Source organism: Salmo salar, chromosome ssa20 (assembly GCF_905237065.1).
Source record: "Salmo salar chromosome ssa20, Ssal_v3.1, whole genome shotgun sequence".
In the NCBI taxonomy this organism is placed as follows: domain Eukaryota; kingdom Metazoa; phylum Chordata; class Actinopteri; order Salmoniformes; family Salmonidae; genus Salmo; species Salmo salar.
In genome coordinates, this window is record NC_059461.1 from 19,777,076 (window position 1) to 19,797,458 (window position 20,383).

The window sequence follows — 20,383 nt, forward strand, 5'->3', positions numbered from 1 at the left end:
CCAATAATAAGAAGAGACTTGCTTGGGCCAAGAAACACGAGCAATGGACATAAGTCCGGTGGAAATCTGTCCTTCGGTCGAATGAGTCCAAATTTGAGATTTTCGGTTCCAACCGCCATGTCTTTGTGAGACACAGAGTAGGTGAGCGGATGATCTCCACATGTGTGGTTCCCAAAAATCAAATCACATTTTATTGGTCACATACACGTGTTAACCAGATGTTATTGCGGGTGTAGCGAAATACTTGTGCTTCTAGCTCCGACAGTGCAGTAATATCTAACAGTTTCACAACATATTCCCAAAATACACGTAAATCTAAGTAAGGAATGGATTAAGAATATATATACATATGTCAGAGCGGCATTGGACTACGATATAGTGGCGTATAGTTGAAGTCGGAAGTTTACATACACTTAGGTTGGAGTCATAAAAACTCGTTTTTCAACCACTACACAAATGTCTTGTTAACCATCTATAGCTTTGGCAAGTAGGTTAGGTCTTTGTGCATGACACAAGTAATTTTTCCAACAATTGTTTACAGGCAGATTATTTCACTGTATCACAATTCCAGTGGGTCAGAAGTTAACATACACTAAATTGACTGTGCCTTTAAACAGCTTGGAAAATTCCAGAAAATGATATCATGGCTTTAGAAGCTTCTGTTAGGCTAATTTACATCATTTGAGTCAATTGGAAGTGTACCTGTGGATGTCTTTCAAGGCCTACCTTCAAACTCAGTGCCTCTTTGCTTGACATCATGGGAAAATCTAAAGAAATCAGCCAAAACCTCAGAAAAACAATTGTAGACCTCCACAAGTCTGGTTCATCCTTGGGAGCAATTTCCAAATGCCTTTTCTAGACTATCATTTCACAGACGCATGTTGAAAATGTTTTTGGGAGATGCGATGGCTCATTGAATATTCCCTTTCTTTTGTTGCTCAGTGAAATCATCCCATGTGAAGTGTCAACTAATTTAATGAGTTCAATTTGTAATAAAATAGTTTTTTTTATTTCTATTGGAAGGATTTAATTATTTGAAATGATGTCTACTTATGATAAGTTAAAATGTTTATGTTTCTGTCACCATATGATATGGTAAATATATCCAATGCAAAAAAACATCTACATTTAAGTGGTATTAATATTAATTTGCATACATTTCTGTTAATTCCCATAAATTCCCATGGAAAGTTTCCACCTCTGAATATTCCCCAAAATTTGCAACCCTAGTGCTGACTGTGAGCTTCAATTTGAAGGGGTATTTTAATCCATATCGGGTGAACCGTTTAGCAATTAGAACGCTTTTTGTACGTTTTGGGAGAAATTGTAACTCCCTGGCCATAGAGAGGGTTTTTTTGTTCTTTACTTTGGTTAGGCCAGGGTGTTACATTGGGTGGGCGTTCTATGTTCCTTTTTCTATGTTTTTGTATTTCTTTGTTTTGGGCCGAGTAGGGTTCCTAATCAGAGGCAGCTGTCTATCGTTGTCTCTGATTAGGAATCATACTTAGGCAGCCTGTTTCCTTTGGGGTTTTGTGGGTAGTTGTTTCTGTTGTGTGGTTTGCACCGACAGAACTGTTGGCTTTCGTTTTCCCTGTTTGTTTTTTGAAGTGTATCATTAAAAATCATTATGACCACTTACCACGCTGCATCTTGGTCCCCTCTTCCAGACGATCGTTACACAAATTCACTTTGTGTATTAAAGTAGTAAAAAGTTAAGTATTTGGTCCCACATTGATAGCACGCAAGTGTAACCGATGTGAAATGGCTAGCTAATTAGCGGTGGTGCGTGCTAATAGCGTTTCAATTGGTGACGTCACTCGCTCTGAGACCTTGAAGTAGTTGTTCCCCTTGCTCTGCAAGGGCCATGGCTTTTGTGGCGCGATGGGTAACGATGCTTCGAGGGTGGCTGTTGTCGATGTGTGCAGAGGGTCCCTGGTTCGAGCCCAGGTAGGGGCGAGGAGAGGGACAGAAGCTATACTGTTACATTGGTGCCGTGACCCGGATCACTGGTTGCTGCGGAAAAGGAGGATGTCAAAAGGGGGGGTGAGTGTAACCGATGTGAAATGGCTAGCTAATTAGCGGTGGTGCGTGCTAATAGCGTTTCAATCGGTGACGTCACTCACTCTGAGACCTTGAAGTAGTTGTTCCCCTTGCTCTGCGATGGGTAATGATGCTTCGAGGGTGTCTGTGGTCGATCTGTGCAGAGGGTCCCTGGTTCGAGCCCAGGTAGGGGCGAGGAGAGGGACGGAAGCTATACTGTTACACAATGACTAAATCAAGATTGTGACTCTACAAATAATCGTGAATAATTACAATAACAGGAGAGGTTAGCAATTTTAGGGGGTATATTTTTGAGTCTATAACTTTCTCACTCATCATTATTCAGTCAAGATTATACATAATCATGGTAGCATCCATATTCATGTACAAGTGGGGGGGGGGGTTTGGGGGTCCTCCCTCAATTTTATTGTCCATCTAAAGCTAATTTCCTGCATTTCTACACAATCTAATATTTTAGGGTCACTTTTATTGTAAATAAGAATATAAAGTTTGTGTCTCGGTTGTCATAAGGAGAAGCGGACCAAAGTGCAGCGTGTGTGTCGTTCCACATTTTATTTACACTGTGAAACTATGCGATACATAAACATAAACTAAAGACGTCTCAGGAGGTTCCGGACTGTGGTCCGTCTCAGGAGGTTCCGGACTGTGGGCCGTCTCAGGAGGTTCCGGACTGTGGGCCGTCTCAGGAGGTTCCGGACTGTAAAACGTCCCCGGAAGCTCTGGACTGGGAACTGTCGCCGGAAGCTCTGGACTGGGAACTATCGCCGGAAGCTCTGGACTGGGAACTGTCGCCGAAAGCTCTGGACTGGGAATGCGCACTGGAATGCGCACTATAGCTAGCTAATCATGGTGATAACCGTAATATCTTACCGTTTAAATCCTTGCAAACCAGTTGGCAAATATTCTTGTCAATTATTCAGTTAGCCCTTTAGCTAATGTTTTAATGTAGGTCTAGCTATGGGAGAATGCCAAAGATGCTTTCAGCATCTCCAGCGCCGTTGATTTTTTGTTTGATTCACAGCCATGCACGGCAAAAACTAGAGAACTTTGTATGCTGCCACCTACTACCGACGGTGCAGTTTATTGCCCTACTACTGCTTTATTATACAAACAACGCTCAAACCGTTAGAATGCGTGTTTTATATTAAATGTAAAGTGTGCACAATAAATTAATCAACTATAATAATGTAGAATACACTGTGATGGATGTTCTTCTTGTGCGCAACCAGCGTTTCTCTCAGAGGCAGTGTAGTTTCTGCAGACACTTTTGACTGTGTGCGTGTCTGCTTGGCACGGTAGTCTCGTTAGCCAGCAAGAATAAGCAAGACCTACCAAGAATAAGGCAGTGACCTCGGCGATTTCCTTTCAAAATAAATGTCCCACAATAATGACGTTTTTAAAAAAGGATACAAATGGAAAAAGGTTAAATAAGCAATAAGGTCCGAGGGGGTGTGGTATATGGACAATATACCATGGCTAAGGGCTGTTCTTATGCACGATGCAAAGCGGAGTGCCTGGATACAGCCCTTATACCACAAACCCCCAGGTGCCTTATTGCTATTATAAACTGGTTACCATCCGTAAAAATACATGTTTGTCATACCTGTGGTATACCACAGCTTTCAGCCAATCAGCATGACATCTAGTGGAAACCATAGGAACTGCAACCAGATGCCTCAGAAATCTTGATTCACATAGAAAACCAATCGAAAACACAGTCACCTCAACAACAAAAACATTCCTGGATGGTTTGTCCTCGGGGTTTCGCCTGCCAAATAAGTTATGTTATACTCACAGACATAATTGTAACAGTTTTAGAAACTTTAGAGTGTTTTCTATCCAAATCTACCAATTATATGCATATCCTAGCTTCTGGGCCTGAGTAGCAGGCAGTTTACTTTGGGCACGCTTTTCATCCGGACGTGAAAATACCGCCCCCTAGCCCGAAGAGGTTTTAAAGAGTGGCAAATCAGCTGAAATGCAGTATGTTTTTCATATTGGACGTACATATTGCACCTTACACAATTATGTGTACAAAACAGATTAGTTTGAACAAAAGCTAGGTCATAGGAAGTGTTGCTGGGCTTTTACTTTGGTCAAACAGCTTAATGTGGGGTGCATGGAGACTATATGGTACAAATATTGCATTTTAGAGGAAAAACTAGTGATTGTTTGTGTCCATAAAACCAGGGTCCAGTCTATTACTTTAATTCTCTGCTGACTGACTAATTCCAGACTATATCTTAATTACAAAACAATAAATGTATTGTTTTAGCGTACTCTTTGTTTGCTTCCACTGAGTGTACAAAACATTTGGAGCACCTCTCTACTATTGAGTTGCACTGCCTTTTGCCCTCAGAACAGCCTCAATTCATTGGGGCATGGACTCTACAAAGTGTCGAAAGCGTTCCACAGGGATTGCTGGCCCATGTTGACTCCAATGCTTCCCACAGTTATGTCAAGTTGTCTGGATGTCCTTTGGGTGGTGGACCATTCTTGATACACAGAGGAAACTGTTGAGCTGGAAAAACCCAACCCAGCTATTCTTGACACACTCAAACCGCTGCGCCTGGCACCTACTACCATACCCCGTTCAAAGGCACTTAAATCTTTTGTCTTGCCTATTCACCCTCTGAACAGCACACATACACAATCCATGTCTCAATTGTCTCAAGCCTTAAAAATCCTTCTTCAACCTGTCTCCTCCCGTTCATCTACAGTGATTGAATTGAATTTAAGAAGTGACATCAATAAAGGATCATAGCTTACACCTGGTCAGTCTATGTCTTGGAAAGAGCAGGTGGTCCTAATGTTTTGTACACTCAGTGTATACTCTTGGCTTGCCCTATAATGGAGGTGCCAAATTCCGACTATTAGCAGCTGATTAGGTGAGAAGCTAACTGCTTAAGCAAAACAATGGTAACCTGTAAAGGAACTACATTATCCTCATGATGGGAAGGCTGCAGACTACACATTTAAATCAGCCAGCCTTACGTGCCCCAAAAAAGTGTTTTGGCTAGACAAATAAAATATGTTTTTTGAGGCCGTATCCTCATAAAATCATGATGCTACAAGTTAGTATCTCCCCAATCATCACGCAGATTTTTTTTTAAATGAGGTGGAAACAATGTTGATTCATCCAGTTGTGACCAGTGGGCTGACTCAGCCCATGAGATGAGGAGGATCTTGCATATAATTAGAAACTTCTGTTTTACTGTTGATGATCAATTTCACGAAAGTATTGGATTAATTAACTTCATTGTGAATAAAGTATGCTTTTTTGAGAAAATTGCATCTCTTCACTTTTTGAATAAACATATTATTTGTTTGTAGAATGAGCAGTGCAAACTCTGTGAATTTTGAAACTAGAGATGCTCCTGAGTAGAATGGACCCCAATTTCATGCAAAACAGTGTATAGAAAATTGTGTATGGTGTAATGTATGCCCAATATGAAAATATATTGTATTTAAGCTGATTTGGCATTCTTTAAGGGCTCCACAATGAGCAGCGACGCTCCTCTGGGTGTAAACTAAAAGTTCTCCTGAGTAGAATAGACCCCCCTTATACTGCAACACAACGTACAGAAATTGTCTATGGTGCAATAAATTATAAGAGTACATACAAAAAAATAAACATTGTTGACAGTCTTGAAAAAATAAGAAAGAAATAAAACACATATCTCATTTAAATACTTTAATTATTATTTATATCATTACTAGTATAACATTTATAGATAATTGTGCACATTTTCCATCGTTTTCGACTAATTATTCATTTACAAAGCATACAGAACGGAAATGTTATGCTGAAGAGTCCAAAAATCCTTGATCCGGAAGAACTTAGTTATTCTTGCACACTTCGCAGTGGTGTTTTATTTGTAGTTTTCTCTGAATATATCTATATAGCTAGTTAGCTTACTAGCTAGCTGAACAGAACTGTCTGTGTACACTAGAAACCATTCCTCAACAGTTCACATACGTCAAAGCTGTAGCTACCACTTTGAAGGATCTAACAGTTAACTTAGTGAACGAATCGACCATCAACTCGACCTACCAGATGTAAATAATTCTAACGTTATCTGTTAGGGTAAGCTAATTTCGTTGCTAGCTAGGCAGTCCCAGCCAATACCCTCATGAGGCAATCCGACTCCGGAGGATTAGCTAGCTACCAACTGTAAACAAGTCTGACTAACTTGGGTTTTGCATCTAGCAGCAAAGAACAATCCAACAGAATGTCAGGTAAATGTAGTTATGTTCTAGCTAAAGAGTGGTTTTGAAATGTAGAGTTTGGTAGTTGACCCCACTTAATTTAGCTAACGTTAGCTAGCTAGCCACCAATGTAAACAGTGGAGCAAAAGCACCCCATCCATTTCATGACATTGTCACATGTGAATAGTACTTGCTTTCTATATCAGTGGTGCTAAAGGAATTTCCAATCAATGAGAAAAATATTAATTAATTAACTAGCTAGCTAGTTTTGTAAACATGATTTGAAATTATTTAGAGAAGCTTGCCAGAACAGCAAGTAACAGACAGATTTAGGCCCAGGTGAGGCCAGTATCTATGATTGTGTACTTCTTTGCATCAGCCTCATCATATCTTGTTTTTGACAGGTGATGCCATTCTGCTGAATGTACCTGTCATTCGGCAGCTGTACCACTGGGACTGTGGATTAGCCTGCGCAAGAATGGTTTTGAAGTACGGGAACATTTCATCATATACTTTACATACATGCCACACAGACTTGCATGTGTCGGCATTTTAACCACAGTAGATACAGAAAATTGTGACGCCGAAGACCTCATCATGCAAGTGTCACTTTTTGTACATGATTTGGCAGGTACCTCCACCCTGTGAGTGATGAGGAGTTTCAGGGTGCTTGCTGGGAGCTGGAGCTGACGGAGAGCGTGTGGACAATTAACTTGGCCTACCTCATGTGCCAGCTGGGGGTCAGGTACCGCTTCTGCACTCAGACACTGGGTGTTGACAAGGGCTTCAGGTAACGAGGCAACACACCATCACAAGAAGTGCAATAGTTATAATGTTTAAGTATGTCATGTACCCATTAAAAGGAGACCATTGTGCTCTTCCGGAAGTTTGGTTGGTGCATAGAACTTGTGAATTCACACTCAAAAAGATGTTGCATAGCTTTTTTTATTATTTTCATTGTATCAGGGATAATGTACACAGATGATTCGGCTTTGCAGCATTCTTCAGTGTGAAGAAGAAGGCTGCAAAGCTGAAATGTCCCTGATGAAATTAATAAAACAATTCTAAAAATGAAGTAAGCTTTATGCAACATCTTTTTGAGTGCGGACCCATCACACCTTTTTTGATGTAGCCCACCATAACAAATATCATTAATTCATTCATTAATTAACCTGAGAGACTTATCATGTGTTTGTGTTTCTTTGATCATTTTCCAGTCCTTCTACAAAAAGCATTTTGACACGGAGGAAGACAGAGTGAACAAACTCTTCCTTAAGGCTGAGAGCAAGAGTGTCATGGTGAAACAATGGTTAATTAACTTAGTTTTGGAACAATGTCTTTATTTTTCACTATCAGCTTGTCTGGTTAGTAATAGTTGTTTTCCAGACCTAGAGAGAGAATAACTAACATCCTAACTTTCTCCCTTTTTCAATGTCACCTGTAGCTCTGTGACAATTCAGGAAATCCAGGAACATGTTGACCAGAGCCATGTGGCCATAGTGCTGGTCAACGCTGTGGTTCTGGTGTGTGAACTCTGCTCTTCGCCTGTCAAATACTGCTGTTTCCTGCCTGTGGGCCAGAAGTGCTTCTGCAGGAAGCCAGAATACCAGGGTCACTTCGTGGTGGTGTGCGGCTTCAACAGGAGCAGCGGCTGCATCTTCTACAACAACCCTGCCTACTCAGACCGTGAGTGCTCCCTCTACACATCTCCAACAGTAAACAGGGCCACTGGCATACCAGACCCATAAATCATTAAGTATAAGTGTGGAATAAATCGCATTGTATTTTTGGGCATTGAAGTTCTACTTTTAAACACGTCTTAATAAATTGCACAATAACATTAACACCCACACCTGACCCCTGCATGGTGCGTTGCATGAACATGTAACCAGAGGGTGAAAAGTTGACCATGTTCTTGGCAGTAAGCACAGAGAGATTGAGTAAGAATGAAAATATCACATTGACAGAAAGCCTTTGGGTGTTTTGCTTGCAGGCGTGTGTTGCACCAGCATTAGTAACTTTGAAGAGGCTCGAATGAGCTACGGGACAGATGAGGATATTCTGTTCATCTTCAGGGAGAGCTGATGGTGACGGTGCAGATGACGATGCAGATGGTCTCCACATCGTCATAGCGTCCCATCCTCACTATGATGACACACCAGTGGGTCTACAGGTCCCTGAACAGGGACAGCTGGTTCCAGCGCTGGCCCAGTGTTGTAGATGGGCCTGGGCTGTCCACTCCAGTGCCAACATGGGAATAGAGGGAGAAATTGTTATTGAAAGACTCAGGTAATTAATGTCAATGAAGTCTGATGTGTTGTACTACGATGGCAAACCCATTTCACAAACTAATTTCCTTAATGCAATACGCCTTGACCAATAGCCTGTTTATGGAACCAAATCTGCCCGGCAGGCTTAGATGTCGGCAATCAGGACATCATGTTCAACCTCAGCCAGCTGCTTTGAACAGACTTTGCTCTTGTTGTGTGCACCAGATAATCAGTTAACTTCGTTTTCACCGGAAGGTCCCTTTTCAGGGTTGCACTACATGCCTCGATCGCCATGCTCTTTAAGTTTGAAAAAAGGGAGAATGGAGACAGTGTGAAGTCTGAAATACTCAGTACGGGGTGTGGATGCTTTGTAGGTTTTTCTTCAGTGTATGACTTAACACTACCGTAAAGTTTTAAAGGACTTCGATCATAAGATGTTTTCTGTTGAAAACCGCAATCAAGTAGAGACAACACATAGAATGACACCTTTATTTAATTCTCATTCAACATTTATTTTTACATGTTGGTACCATGGATGATATTGCACTATGGTATTTATACCAGCCATAATTATGTATTATTTAATTTATATTTTAACATAAGATATTTTCCCAATCTATAAATGGGTGGGAAGACAATGTATTCCTGGTTGTGTATTTGTTATGAGCATGTTATGTGTTAAAATGGCTAACTTAAATTAAAAACAAATAAAAAAAATCAAATTACATACTGTAATCAATAAAATAATTTGAACAAATAATTTGGTTTAGTTCATGGCTGACTTGGTCTGTTCATACTCTTGATGGCACTAGACATGTCTGCCTCAACAGTGACTTCATCTCCTCATTGAGATACGGTCTACAGTGCAGCATGTCTCCATGTAGAGGTCCCTTCAGGACACATGGATCTTCTACTCCTTGATAATGTTGGGTTTGAAGTCCTGCTTGGTGGCCCTGGTGAGCTCCTCTGCATACTCTGCATACCTCCCAGTCATCTGCAAATAGTTACAATGCAAATGTAATAGACCAGGGTTGTGTTATCGCCTAACTGAAAGCTAGAACGGTAGACCAGATAGTGATGTCTGTTAGGCAAAAATGCATTTCCAATAAGGACGCAATGAACTGCTATTACTGCCAAAAACATGAGCTGAAATAATGTAAAAGATGGCCCATGGTATGTGCAATTCTTGTGAAATAAGGTTCTGTTGAAAGTAGTTCACCTTAAAACTCCATTTGTCACTGATTTGCCTGGTCAGGTTGAGGTCCATTTCGGTCACAAGGAGTCCGTCACGGGTTCTGGACAGGCCTGGTGAGCGGCTGCCATCCGGAGCAGCCACATAGCTTGACCCATAGAAGTACCCAAAATCTTGGTGAGCTATAAAAGAACAATGACAGGACTCTAGTTGACAATGAGCTTTTCAATAAAACTAGTCAGAGGAATCCCAACTGAATGACAGATAGCTTGTTTCTACCTGGTCAGATTTCACCTACGTGTAACAAGAGTAGGGCAGGACTGCATGTTCAAACTGACACTTTATACATGGGTAATGAAGTCTTTAGATATGAGTGTGGATATAACGTTCAGAAACATGACACTTGTTGACTTGGCTGCTTTCCCCAGGCCTGTTCTGAGTGTCAACAGCAAACAGACACTTTGCTTTGGGGTGTGGCTCACAGTGAGGACCAAAAGTATTGGGACAGTGACACATTTGTTGTTTTGTTGCTCTGTACTCCAGCACTTTGGATGATGCAATGAATATGAGGTTAACGTGCAGACTGTCCGCTTTAATTTAAGGGTATTTTCCTCCATATCGGGTGAACCGTTTAGAAATTACAGCACTCTTTGTACATAGTCCTCCCATTTTAGGCAACCAAAAGTATTTGGACAAATTCAGTTACACCGAGTATACAAAACATTAAGAAAACCATGTCTTTCCAAGACAGACTGACCAGGTGAATCATTCTTGATGTCATTTGTTAAATCCACTTCAAATCAGTGTAGATGAAGGGGAGGAGACAGGTTAAATAAGTATTTCTAAGCCTTGAGACATGGATTGTGTACAGTCTGTGTGCCATTCAGAGGGTGAAAGGGCAAGATAAAATATTTAAGCGCCTTTGAACGGGGTATTGTAGTAGGTGCCAGGCGCACCGGTTTGTGTCGAGAACTGCAACGCTGCTGGGTTTTTCACACTCAACAGTTTCCCGTGTGAATCAAGAATGGTCTTAATGGGAAACAGACACATCACAAATCCTCAACTGGCAGCTTCATTAAATAGTACCAGCAAAACACTAGTCGCAATAGCAGTAGTGAAGAGGCAACTCCAGCCAATGCTGGCCTTCTAGGCAGAGTTGTAAAGAAAAAGCCATATCTCAGACTGGCCAATAAAACGAAAAGATTAAGATGGGCAAAAGAACAGACACTGGAAAGAGGAACTCTGCCTAGAAGGCCAGCATCCCGGAGTCGCCTCTTCACTGTTGACGTTGAGACTTGTGTTTTGCGGGTACTATTTAATGAAGCAGCCAGTTGAGGACTTGTGAGGTGTCTGTTTCTCAAACTAGACACTCTAATGTACTTGTCCTCTTGCTCAGTTTTGCCCCCGGGGCCTCCCACTCCTCTTTTCTATTCTGGTTAGAGCCAGTTTGCGGTGTTCTGTGAAGGGAGTAGTGTTGTACGAGATCTTCCGTTTCTTGGCAATTTCTTACATGGAATAGCCTCCATTTCTCTGAACAAGAATAGACTGACGAGTTTCAGAAGAAAGTTATTTGTTTCTGGCCATTTTGAGCCTGTAATCGAACCACAAATGCTGACGCTCCAAATACTCAACTAGTCTAAAGAAGGCCAGTTTTATTGCTTCTTTAATCAGAACAGTTTTCAGCAGTGCTAACATAATTGCAAAAGTGTTTTCTAATGATCAATTAGCCTTTTAAAATGATAAACTTGGATTGGCTAACACAACGTGCCATTGGAACACAGGAGTGATGGTTGCTGATAATGGGCCTCTGTACGCCAATGTAGATATTCCATAAACAAATGAGCTGTTTCCAGCTACAATAGTCATTTACAACATTAACAATATTTTCACTGGATTTTTGATCATTTTGATGTTATGTTAATGGACAAAAATATGTTATTTTCTTTCAAAAACAAGGACATTTCTACGTGACCCCAAACCTTTGAATGGTAGTGTACATCCATGTAAAATTCTTGACAGAAAGATGCAGTGGTGAGTTGAAATAGAGATACGCATATGACTATATTTTGTCACAGGCAGGAGAGGACAAAGTAATGGATGATATTACGCTGTCCTAAAAAAAGACTAAAAGATTCATACCTTTTTTTCCATCCCCAGAGGTGAACTCATTGTTAAAGTGCTCCTACATAAAACAAAATATATCTTTGTCAAAAAGAGAATCATGATGGCACATACATAATGTAATTTACACCAGCTGTGAAGTCTAGCAGTGGCATATATGGCTATACACAATATAATGTGTATAGGAATGCAGCTATACACAATAGAATGACCAGTATACCAGTATACTGTAGATAATTGGACTATGGAGGCAGTAGGGGGCAGCATAAAATAGTTGTTACAATGCCACTAGGACTTGGCTCAATAATAGGTGGTTGTAATAGAGAAAGATGTGCAACAAAATAATCCCGTTTTTGGTGATACTTACTGTCCCAACACGGTTGATTCCACAGGTGAAGCAGTGGTTTGCTATAGCTGCATTCCTAGCCTCGATTGACCACATGGGCTCACTGAGTCCTCCAACAGTTGCAGAAGGGTTGAAGATGATCTCTGCTCCATTCATGCTGTACATGAACCAGTTGAGAGGGTGATGGCGCCCATAGCAGATGTTCACAGCAATCTTTCCAAACTGAGTCTGAAACACTTTGTGGCCAGTGTTTCCCTCCATGTAATATGTGGACTGAGTTAGGGAGAGAAGACAAATATGTCAAAGCAGAAGTCTGTGCATATCTGCATCGAGTACAGTATATCTTCCATAAAAACATGTAAGAGGTCAGCTTAACAGGGTTACATGTAAGGAAATATAGAAAAACAAATACAAAAGTTAAAGAAGGTTCAAATAAATTCTCATAGAAATACATTAGACCTGTAGAGGTTAAGGAAATTGTTGATACTGTAGGTGTCAGTGTAGGACAATAAACATGAGCAATGAACATGTCATACACGCCATGTCATCTGCATTAATATGCAGAATCCATTGACCTGTAAATAGGTTTAGAGGATGACATGACTTATTGAAAAATGCCCGAAATGAGTGTGCACCCATGTCTTCCTACATACACCATTGTGGGAGCTGGACATTAGGACTTACTGTTTGATAAACAAATAGGACACTATTCGATTAATATGTACACAGTGATCTGCTCAGAACTTGTACACTAACAGTGCATTCGGAAAGTATTCAGACCCATTGACTTTTTCCACATTTTGTTACGTTATAGCTTTACTCTAAAATGGATTAAATAAAATAAAAAATCCTCTAATCTACACCCCATAATGAAAAAGTGAAAATAAATGAAATACCTTATTTACATAGGTATTCAGACCCTTTGCTATGATACTCGAAATTGAGCTCAGGTGCATCCTGTTTGCATTGATCATCCTTGAGATGTTTCTACAACTTCACTGGAGTCCACCTGTGGTAAATTCAATTAATTGGACATGATTTGAAAAGGCACACACCTGTCTATATAAGGTCTCACAGTTGATAGTGCATATCAGAGCAAAAACCAAGCCATGAGGTCGAAGGAATTGTCCATAGAGTGCAGAGACAGGATTGTGTCGAGGCACAGATCTGGGGAAGGGTACCAAAAAATGTCTGCAGCATTGAAGGTCCCCAAGAACACAGTGGTCTCCATCATTCTTAAATGGAAGAAGTTTGGAACCACCAAAATTCTTCCTAGAGCAGGCCGCCCGGCCACACTGAGCAATCAGGGGAAAAGGGTCTTGGTCAGGGAGGTGACCAAGATCCTGATGGTCACACTGACAGAGCTCTAGAGTTCATCTCTGGAGAACCTTCCAGAAGGACAACTATCTCTGCAGCACTCTACCAATCATGCCTTTATGGTAGAGTGGCCAGACGGAAGCCATTCCTCAGTAAAAGGCACATGAAAGCCCGCTTGGAGTTTGCCAAAAGGCCTCTAAAGACTCTCAGACCATGAGAAACAAGATTCTCTGGTCTGATGAAACCAAAATTGAACTCTTGGGCTTGAATGCCAAGTGTCAAGGCTGGAGGAAACCTGGCACAATCCCTACGGTGAAGCATGGTGTTGGCAGGATCATGCTGTGGGGATGTTTTCCGAAGGAAGAGACTGGGAGACTAGTCAGGATCGAGGGAAAGTACAGAGAGATCCTTGATGAAAACCTGCTCCAAAGCACTCGGGACCTCAGACTGGGGCGAAGGTTCACCTTCCAACAGGACAACAACCCTAAGCACACAGCCAAGACAACGCAGGAGTGGCTTTCAGTCTCTGATTGTCCTAGAGTAGCCCAGCCAGAACCCGGACTTGAACCCGAGCGAACATCTCTGGAGAGACCTGAAAATAGCTGTGCAGCAACGCTCCCCATCCAACCTGACAGAGCTTGAAAGGATCTGCCGAGAGGAATGGGAGAAACTCCACAAATACAGGTGTGCCAAGCTTGTAGCATCATACCTGAGAAGACTCGAGGCTGTAATCGCTGCCAAAGGTGCTTCAACAAAGAACTGAGTAAAGGGTCTGTTTTTGCTTTGTCATTAGAGGGTATTGTGTATAGATTGATGAGGGGAAAAAACTATTTTTTAGCAATTTTAGAATAAGGCTGTAACGTAACAAAATGTGGAAAAAGTCAAGGTGTCGGAATACTTTCCGAAGGCACTGTACATCTACATAACCTTTCAGACATAGAAAGCTCACCATGTACTGCACAGCAAGTATGGCAGTAAAGTAGGGTAGGAGGTGTGCTGTCCACACATGCAAGAGCCCTCTCTGAACCCTGTAATTTAACTAGTGCCATTGTGCTTTCACTGTTCAATTCCTTGAGGCTCACTGCAAAACCATATTCTGTGAAAGAAGGCATCAGTTCACTGTCTCAGCTGTGAGACATACAGTACTGTATACTGGATGTTAAATCACTTTGTGACAAATTGGGCTGTATACATACAATTGTTTATTGATTGTTTGATCGCTGATAAAAAACAAATATTGATTACTGTACTGACCTCGTTGAAGTCTCCCACTCGGGGAATGTGATTCTTCCTGGTTTTACCCAGCACGCTGCCCGAGTTAGAGACCACTACTGCCGTGTTCCACAGAACGTTGTGTACCTCCTCTCGCTCCAAAATGGGCGATATCACTACCATATTGTATTTCTTTGCCAGCTAAAGACAAACGAGAGCAGTTTTAGACATGGGTCATCATACAAAGACACAAGGCTGAAATTTCCCATCTTTATCAGCACACATACAGAATGTGTACATACAGGGATGTATTGTGGACAACAGCGCACAGCTACGTGCTGGAATGCTCATCTCAGATGGGAGCTGATGTTTTTTGACATGTTTTAGTCCCCAAGCTGAGCATGAATTCCCACTGCAAACATTTATTATTCAATATTATTACTCAATATTATTATTCAATATTATTAGCTTGCGAACTAACCTACAGTACAGTCACTCTGTTTCTTAAAACAGTATACATTCAACAATTAGGCCTATATAAATGTTGTAGACTGTGCCTTGTAATTAATCATAATGGAACATTATTTCACACGCTAAATAATACACTAAGGAGCAATTCCAATCTATGCAATGACATTATTTAACTGTTTCATAACTGTTAGTTGGTGTAAAAGGAATTTGTAAAACTTCAGTATAGTTGTGCATACTTACTAACCATACTATTAAATGGCTACTACTCTGACTGTTCTCAGAGTATAAGTCACTAGCAGTGTTGCATTAGACATGGTACATTCCTGTACTCTGGATGACCCCTGACCTCTCACCTCTTGGCAGAAGCGGGTAGTGTATCCTTCTTCTGCAGACTCAGCAAATTCTGTCCACGGTTCTTTCTCCCGGGTACAGAAAGCAAAGGGCATAGCTGTGGTGGGGAACAAAGCAGGATCATCTCTAAAAACTCAAGGCAATAAGAGTAAGGCAAGAGAGCAGTTAAACATCACTTTGGGTGCATATCATAAGTACATTTCTCAGAGGACAGAAAATATGCTCAAACTATTTGTCACATGATCCTTCTTTACACCATGAGAAGCATTTTGGTGCAAACTTCTGTGTACGCTTATCAGTGCTGTAAATAGTTGTGGGATAGGAGGTCACCTCCCTTGTGGGACACTTTGGGGTGAGTTTAGTATGTTTCTATACTGGGAGACTCTAAGGAACCAGAGTGATGCACTTCTCATTCACAACACATCAAAATGCCATTTAGGAGCCAAAACAAATAGGACAACAGACTGTTTGGTGTGCTGCTGATGTCCCTATGACCAATTAAGGACAAATGAACCTTATGTATACCCAGATCCTATCACCTTGGCTAATCCAATATCACCCTGTTATAATTCCATATGTCTACAGTTACTGTAAAGTGAACAAGCACAATTTGTATCCTATTTAAAGTGGAATTACCGTATTCTCTGTAACAAATTGCACAAAGAAAAGTTTTGGGAAAGCATTGATAAGCTCTAATAGGCTACCCCAGTAAGACCGAGATTTAGTTATGTCACTCACTCCAGGCCTCCTGAAAGCAGACAATGTTGACCCCACACATGGCCGCCACATCCACCATCTCACCAATCCTTTTGTGGAGCGCTGTGATCTGGTCAGAGGGATAAACACAGGGATCAGTCACCAAGCCTCATGCATCTTCTCAACACTGCTCATAGCAGGGACTTGAAAGCAAGGACTTGAAAGTGCAATTGTAACTTCACATGCATATATACTGCTCAAAAAAATAAAGGGAACACTTAAACAACACATCCTAGATCTGAATGAAAGAAATAATCTTATTAAATACTTTTTTCTTTACATAGTTGAATGTGCTGACAACAAAATCACACAAAAATAATCAATGGAAATCCAATTTATCAACCCATGCAGGTCTGGATTTGGAGTCACACTCAAAATTAAAGTGGAAAACCACACTACAGGCTGATCCAACTTTGATGTAATGTCCTTAAAACAAGTCAAAATGAGGCTCAGTAGTGTGTGTGGCCTCCACGTGCCTGTATGACCTCTCTACAACGCCTGGGCATGCTCCTGATGAGGTGGGGGACGGTCTCCTGAGGGATCTCCTCCCAGACTTGGACTAAAGCATCCGCCAACTCCTGGACAGTCTGTGGTGCAACGTGGCGTTGGTGGATGGAGCGAGACATGATGTCCCAGATGTGCTCAATTGGATTCAGGTCTGGGGAACGGGCGGGCCAGTCCATAGCATCAATACCTTCCTCTTGCAGGAACTGCTGACACACTCCAGCCACATGAGGTCTAGCATTGTCTTGCATTAGGAGGAACCCAGAGCCAACCGCACCAGCATATGGTCTCACAAGGGGTCTGAGGATCTCATCTCGGTACCTAATGGCAGTCAGGCTACCTAAAGAAATGCCACCCCACACCATGACTGACCCACCGCCAAACCGGTCATGCCGGAGGATGTTGCAGGCAGCAGAACGTTCTCCACGGCGTCTCCAGACTCTGTTACGTCTGTCACGTGCTCAGTGTGAACCTGCTTTCATCTGTGAAGAGCACAGGGCGCCAGTGGCGAATTTGCCAATCTTGGTGTTCTCTGGCAAATGCCAAACGTCCTGCACGGTGTTGGGCTGTAAGCACAACCCCCACCTGTGGACGTCGGGCCCTCATACCACCCTCATGGAGTCTGTTTCTGACCGTTTGAGCAGACACATGCACATTTGTGGCCTGCTGGAGGTCATTTTGCAGGGCTCTGGCAGTGCTCCTCCTGCTCCTCCTTGCACAAAGGCGGAGGTAGCGGTCCTGTTGCTGAGTTGTTGCCCTCCTACGGCCTCCTCCACGTCTCCTGATGTACTGGCCTGTCTCCTGGTAGCGCCTCCATGCTCTGGACACTACGCTGACAGACACAGCAAAGCTTCTTGCCACAGCTCGCATTGATGTGCCATCCTGGATGAGCTGCACTACCTGAGCCACTTGTGTGGGTTGTAGACTCCGTCTCATGCTACCACTAGAGTGAAAGCACCGCCAGCATTCAAAAGTGACCAAAACATCAGCCAGGAAGCATAGGAACTGAGAAGTGGTCTGTGGTCCCCACCTGCAGAACCACTCCTTTATTGGGGGTGTCTTGCTAATTGCCTATAATTTCCACCTGTTGTCTATTCCATTTGCACAACAGCATGTGAAATGTATTGTCAATCAGTGTTGCTTCCTAAGTGGACAGTTTGATTTCACAGAAGTGTGATTGACTTGGAGTTACATTGTGTTGTTTAAGTGTTCCCTTTATTTTTTTGAGCAGTGTATAATGAGAAGGAAGAGAGAAAGCCATAGCTTTAAACAATATTGTAGTAGGCTTTGGTTGGTAAAATAAATGGAATCCAAGTAGTCATTCTCTTTTTTTTTTAAATTATTATGTAACCTTTATTTAACTAGGCAAGTCAGTTAATAACAAATTCTTATTTTCAATGACAGCAGGTTAACTGCCTTGTTCAGGGGCAGAACAACAGATTTGTACCTTGTCAGCTCGTGGATTCGAACTCGCAACCTTTCGGTTGCTAGTCCAACACTCTAACCACTAGGCTACGCTGCCACCCCGCTTCTCTAACCTGATCCAGGACAGGGGCATCAGTGGGCAGGACGATGCGGTTTTGAATGAGGCCCACCCGGACAGTTCTCGGGGTCCTGAGCTGCTCCGTGGAAGCTTCAAACATGTACCCCTGAAGCTCAAAGTCGCACTCCAAAGCTGCCTCCACTGCACATGCTGGTAGAACCAACTTCCTGCAAGAGATTGTCAAATGTGCTGTAAACCTTTTAGTTTCAAGGAGGAAATAAATCAATATGCGGAGGGCCAGAAGGTCAGATAACCCTAATCACCCAGACAAAAATGACTTCATTGACTCTCATCTGGGTTCACAGACCCTCAGCAACACATGTATTGCTAGTAAAACCTACAAACAAGTGCGTTGTTGTGTGACTGTATTAACAGTTGGCTAACTAACAAAATAACAAAACATTGTTTTTGATTTAACTATCCCTTTATTTTGGCCACGGCTGCCAGGGTGCACCAACCATATTCTTAAGACTGAGGATTACCCAGTGAAAGGCTCAATACTGCCCCCATCTACAGGCACAAATATGACAAGAGGTTGAAAGGACACTGACTGGTCAAAGTCCACTTGATTGTAAATAATTTACTCACTATGCAGAACATCATAGTGAAAAGGAATGATTGGATAGGAAAAATAAAGACTGCAATATTTTCCTATATAGTAGCAGTGTCAAAATGTGGCCATACATACTGTCCAAGTAGTTATGAAACTTGATCTATTTTATCTGTTAGCCTACTAGCCAGCAGATCTGACTCGCTTGCTTACAGCTGCACTAGGGTTGGACAGGCTTCCACTGTAAATTAAGACGCCATAGGAGCCAGTGCGAGATATGAGATATGGCTCGGAAAACATACCTCAATCCAGGGATGAGAAATGTGTTGCACTCAATGATTTATATATACAATAGATGACTGATAGGGGGTGCTGTGTTGAAGCCACCGTGTCTCCATCTTGGCACCCCAACCATTGTAAAAAAATGTTTTGGACGCTATAGAAATGCATTTATTAATGTCTCTATTTGTTTTGTATTATGTATGTATTATTTTAAAGACACCTTAATGTATGCTTTTAAAATATATTATGTGATCTAAACATAGAAAATAAAAACATTAAAATATATATATACACATTTCCTTTAAAGTAGATTTTTTTTAGATTACTAATGTTACTGTCCCAACTACAATAAATAAATACATGTAATTTTGTCAATTTAAATACTGTAAAATTCCATTCATTCCTACGGAGGACTTCTCCTACTGGGGAATGTCACAAAGGAGCTGATTGGCTGACACTGCCATTCCAAAATGACTGCTTTGGCTTCTGCTACCTAGCATGAGGACGAAAAGGACATTTTTCCAGAAAAAATAGCAGTCGTTCAATCTTTTCGATGTAACAGTTGGGATAAGTTGACCATTCGGAGTACAATGTCTTTCTCATTACTGGATTGAGGTACGTTTTCCGAGCCATATCTCGTGCCGGCTCCATGTTGTCTTAATCTATACAGGAATCCTGTCTGACCCTAGTGCAGCTATAAGCAAGCGGGTCGGATCTGCTGGCTAGTAACCTACAGACAGGATTTTTAACCCTGATAATGTTGCGTGCAGAATTCGACAACAACTCACTTGGTTTCTTTTCCAAACAAGATTCGTTTAACTTCTTTCAGTTCCAGATCTGGAATATGTTTCTCCAATGTCTTCTCCAGAGATTCAAACTCAGACGCCGACATTTTGAGGCTCCTTCTGTATACTGTCCAAGCCTTGTGCGTATGTTTGTGAACCCGATAGCCTAGTAAACCCACCCCTTCGACTATTGGGCAAAATCGACATAGTTAATTTTGCTTCGGTTATGCAACCAGCCCGATTCCATCACATTTCACATCGTCAAATGTCATGCTCATGTTAGGGCTGCGTCAATTCAATTCTGGTATCAGAACAAAATTTAACACTAGGCTACTGAATATATTTTCAGCTGTTTATTAATAGAATTAGTCAAGCAGAATAAATGGTAAATGCAATCTTCGTATATACGGGTT

General features: G+C 41.7%; 2 protein-coding genes across 2 annotated transcripts; one reads left to right on the top strand and one right to left on the bottom strand.

The window, feature by feature from the left end:
- Positions 1-5,896: 5,896 nt before the first annotated feature.
- On the top strand, positions 5,897-9,244 carry LOC106580219 (protein GUCD1). Its single transcript, XM_045704221.1, has 6 exons — positions 5,897-6,300; positions 6,675-6,759; positions 6,902-7,061; positions 7,488-7,579; positions 7,715-7,956; positions 8,264-9,244. Exons 1-6 carry the CDS (start codon positions 6,294-6,296, stop codon positions 8,353-8,355), a joined length of 678 nt encoding a protein of 225 aa, XP_045560177.1. The 5' UTR covers positions 5,897-6,293; the 3' UTR covers positions 8,356-9,244.
- upb1 (ureidopropionase, beta) lies at positions 9,035-20,112 on the bottom strand. Its single transcript, NM_001146649.2, is given in 9 exon segments — positions 9,035-9,534; positions 9,760-9,914; positions 11,872-11,914; positions 12,221-12,472; positions 14,771-14,929; positions 15,553-15,647; positions 16,289-16,376; positions 18,349-18,520; positions 19,974-20,112. Coding segments are annotated over 9 exon segments (1,152 nt in total). The 5' UTR covers positions 20,078-20,112; the 3' UTR covers positions 9,035-9,450.
- Between the last annotated feature and the right edge of the window lie 271 nt (positions 20,113-20,383).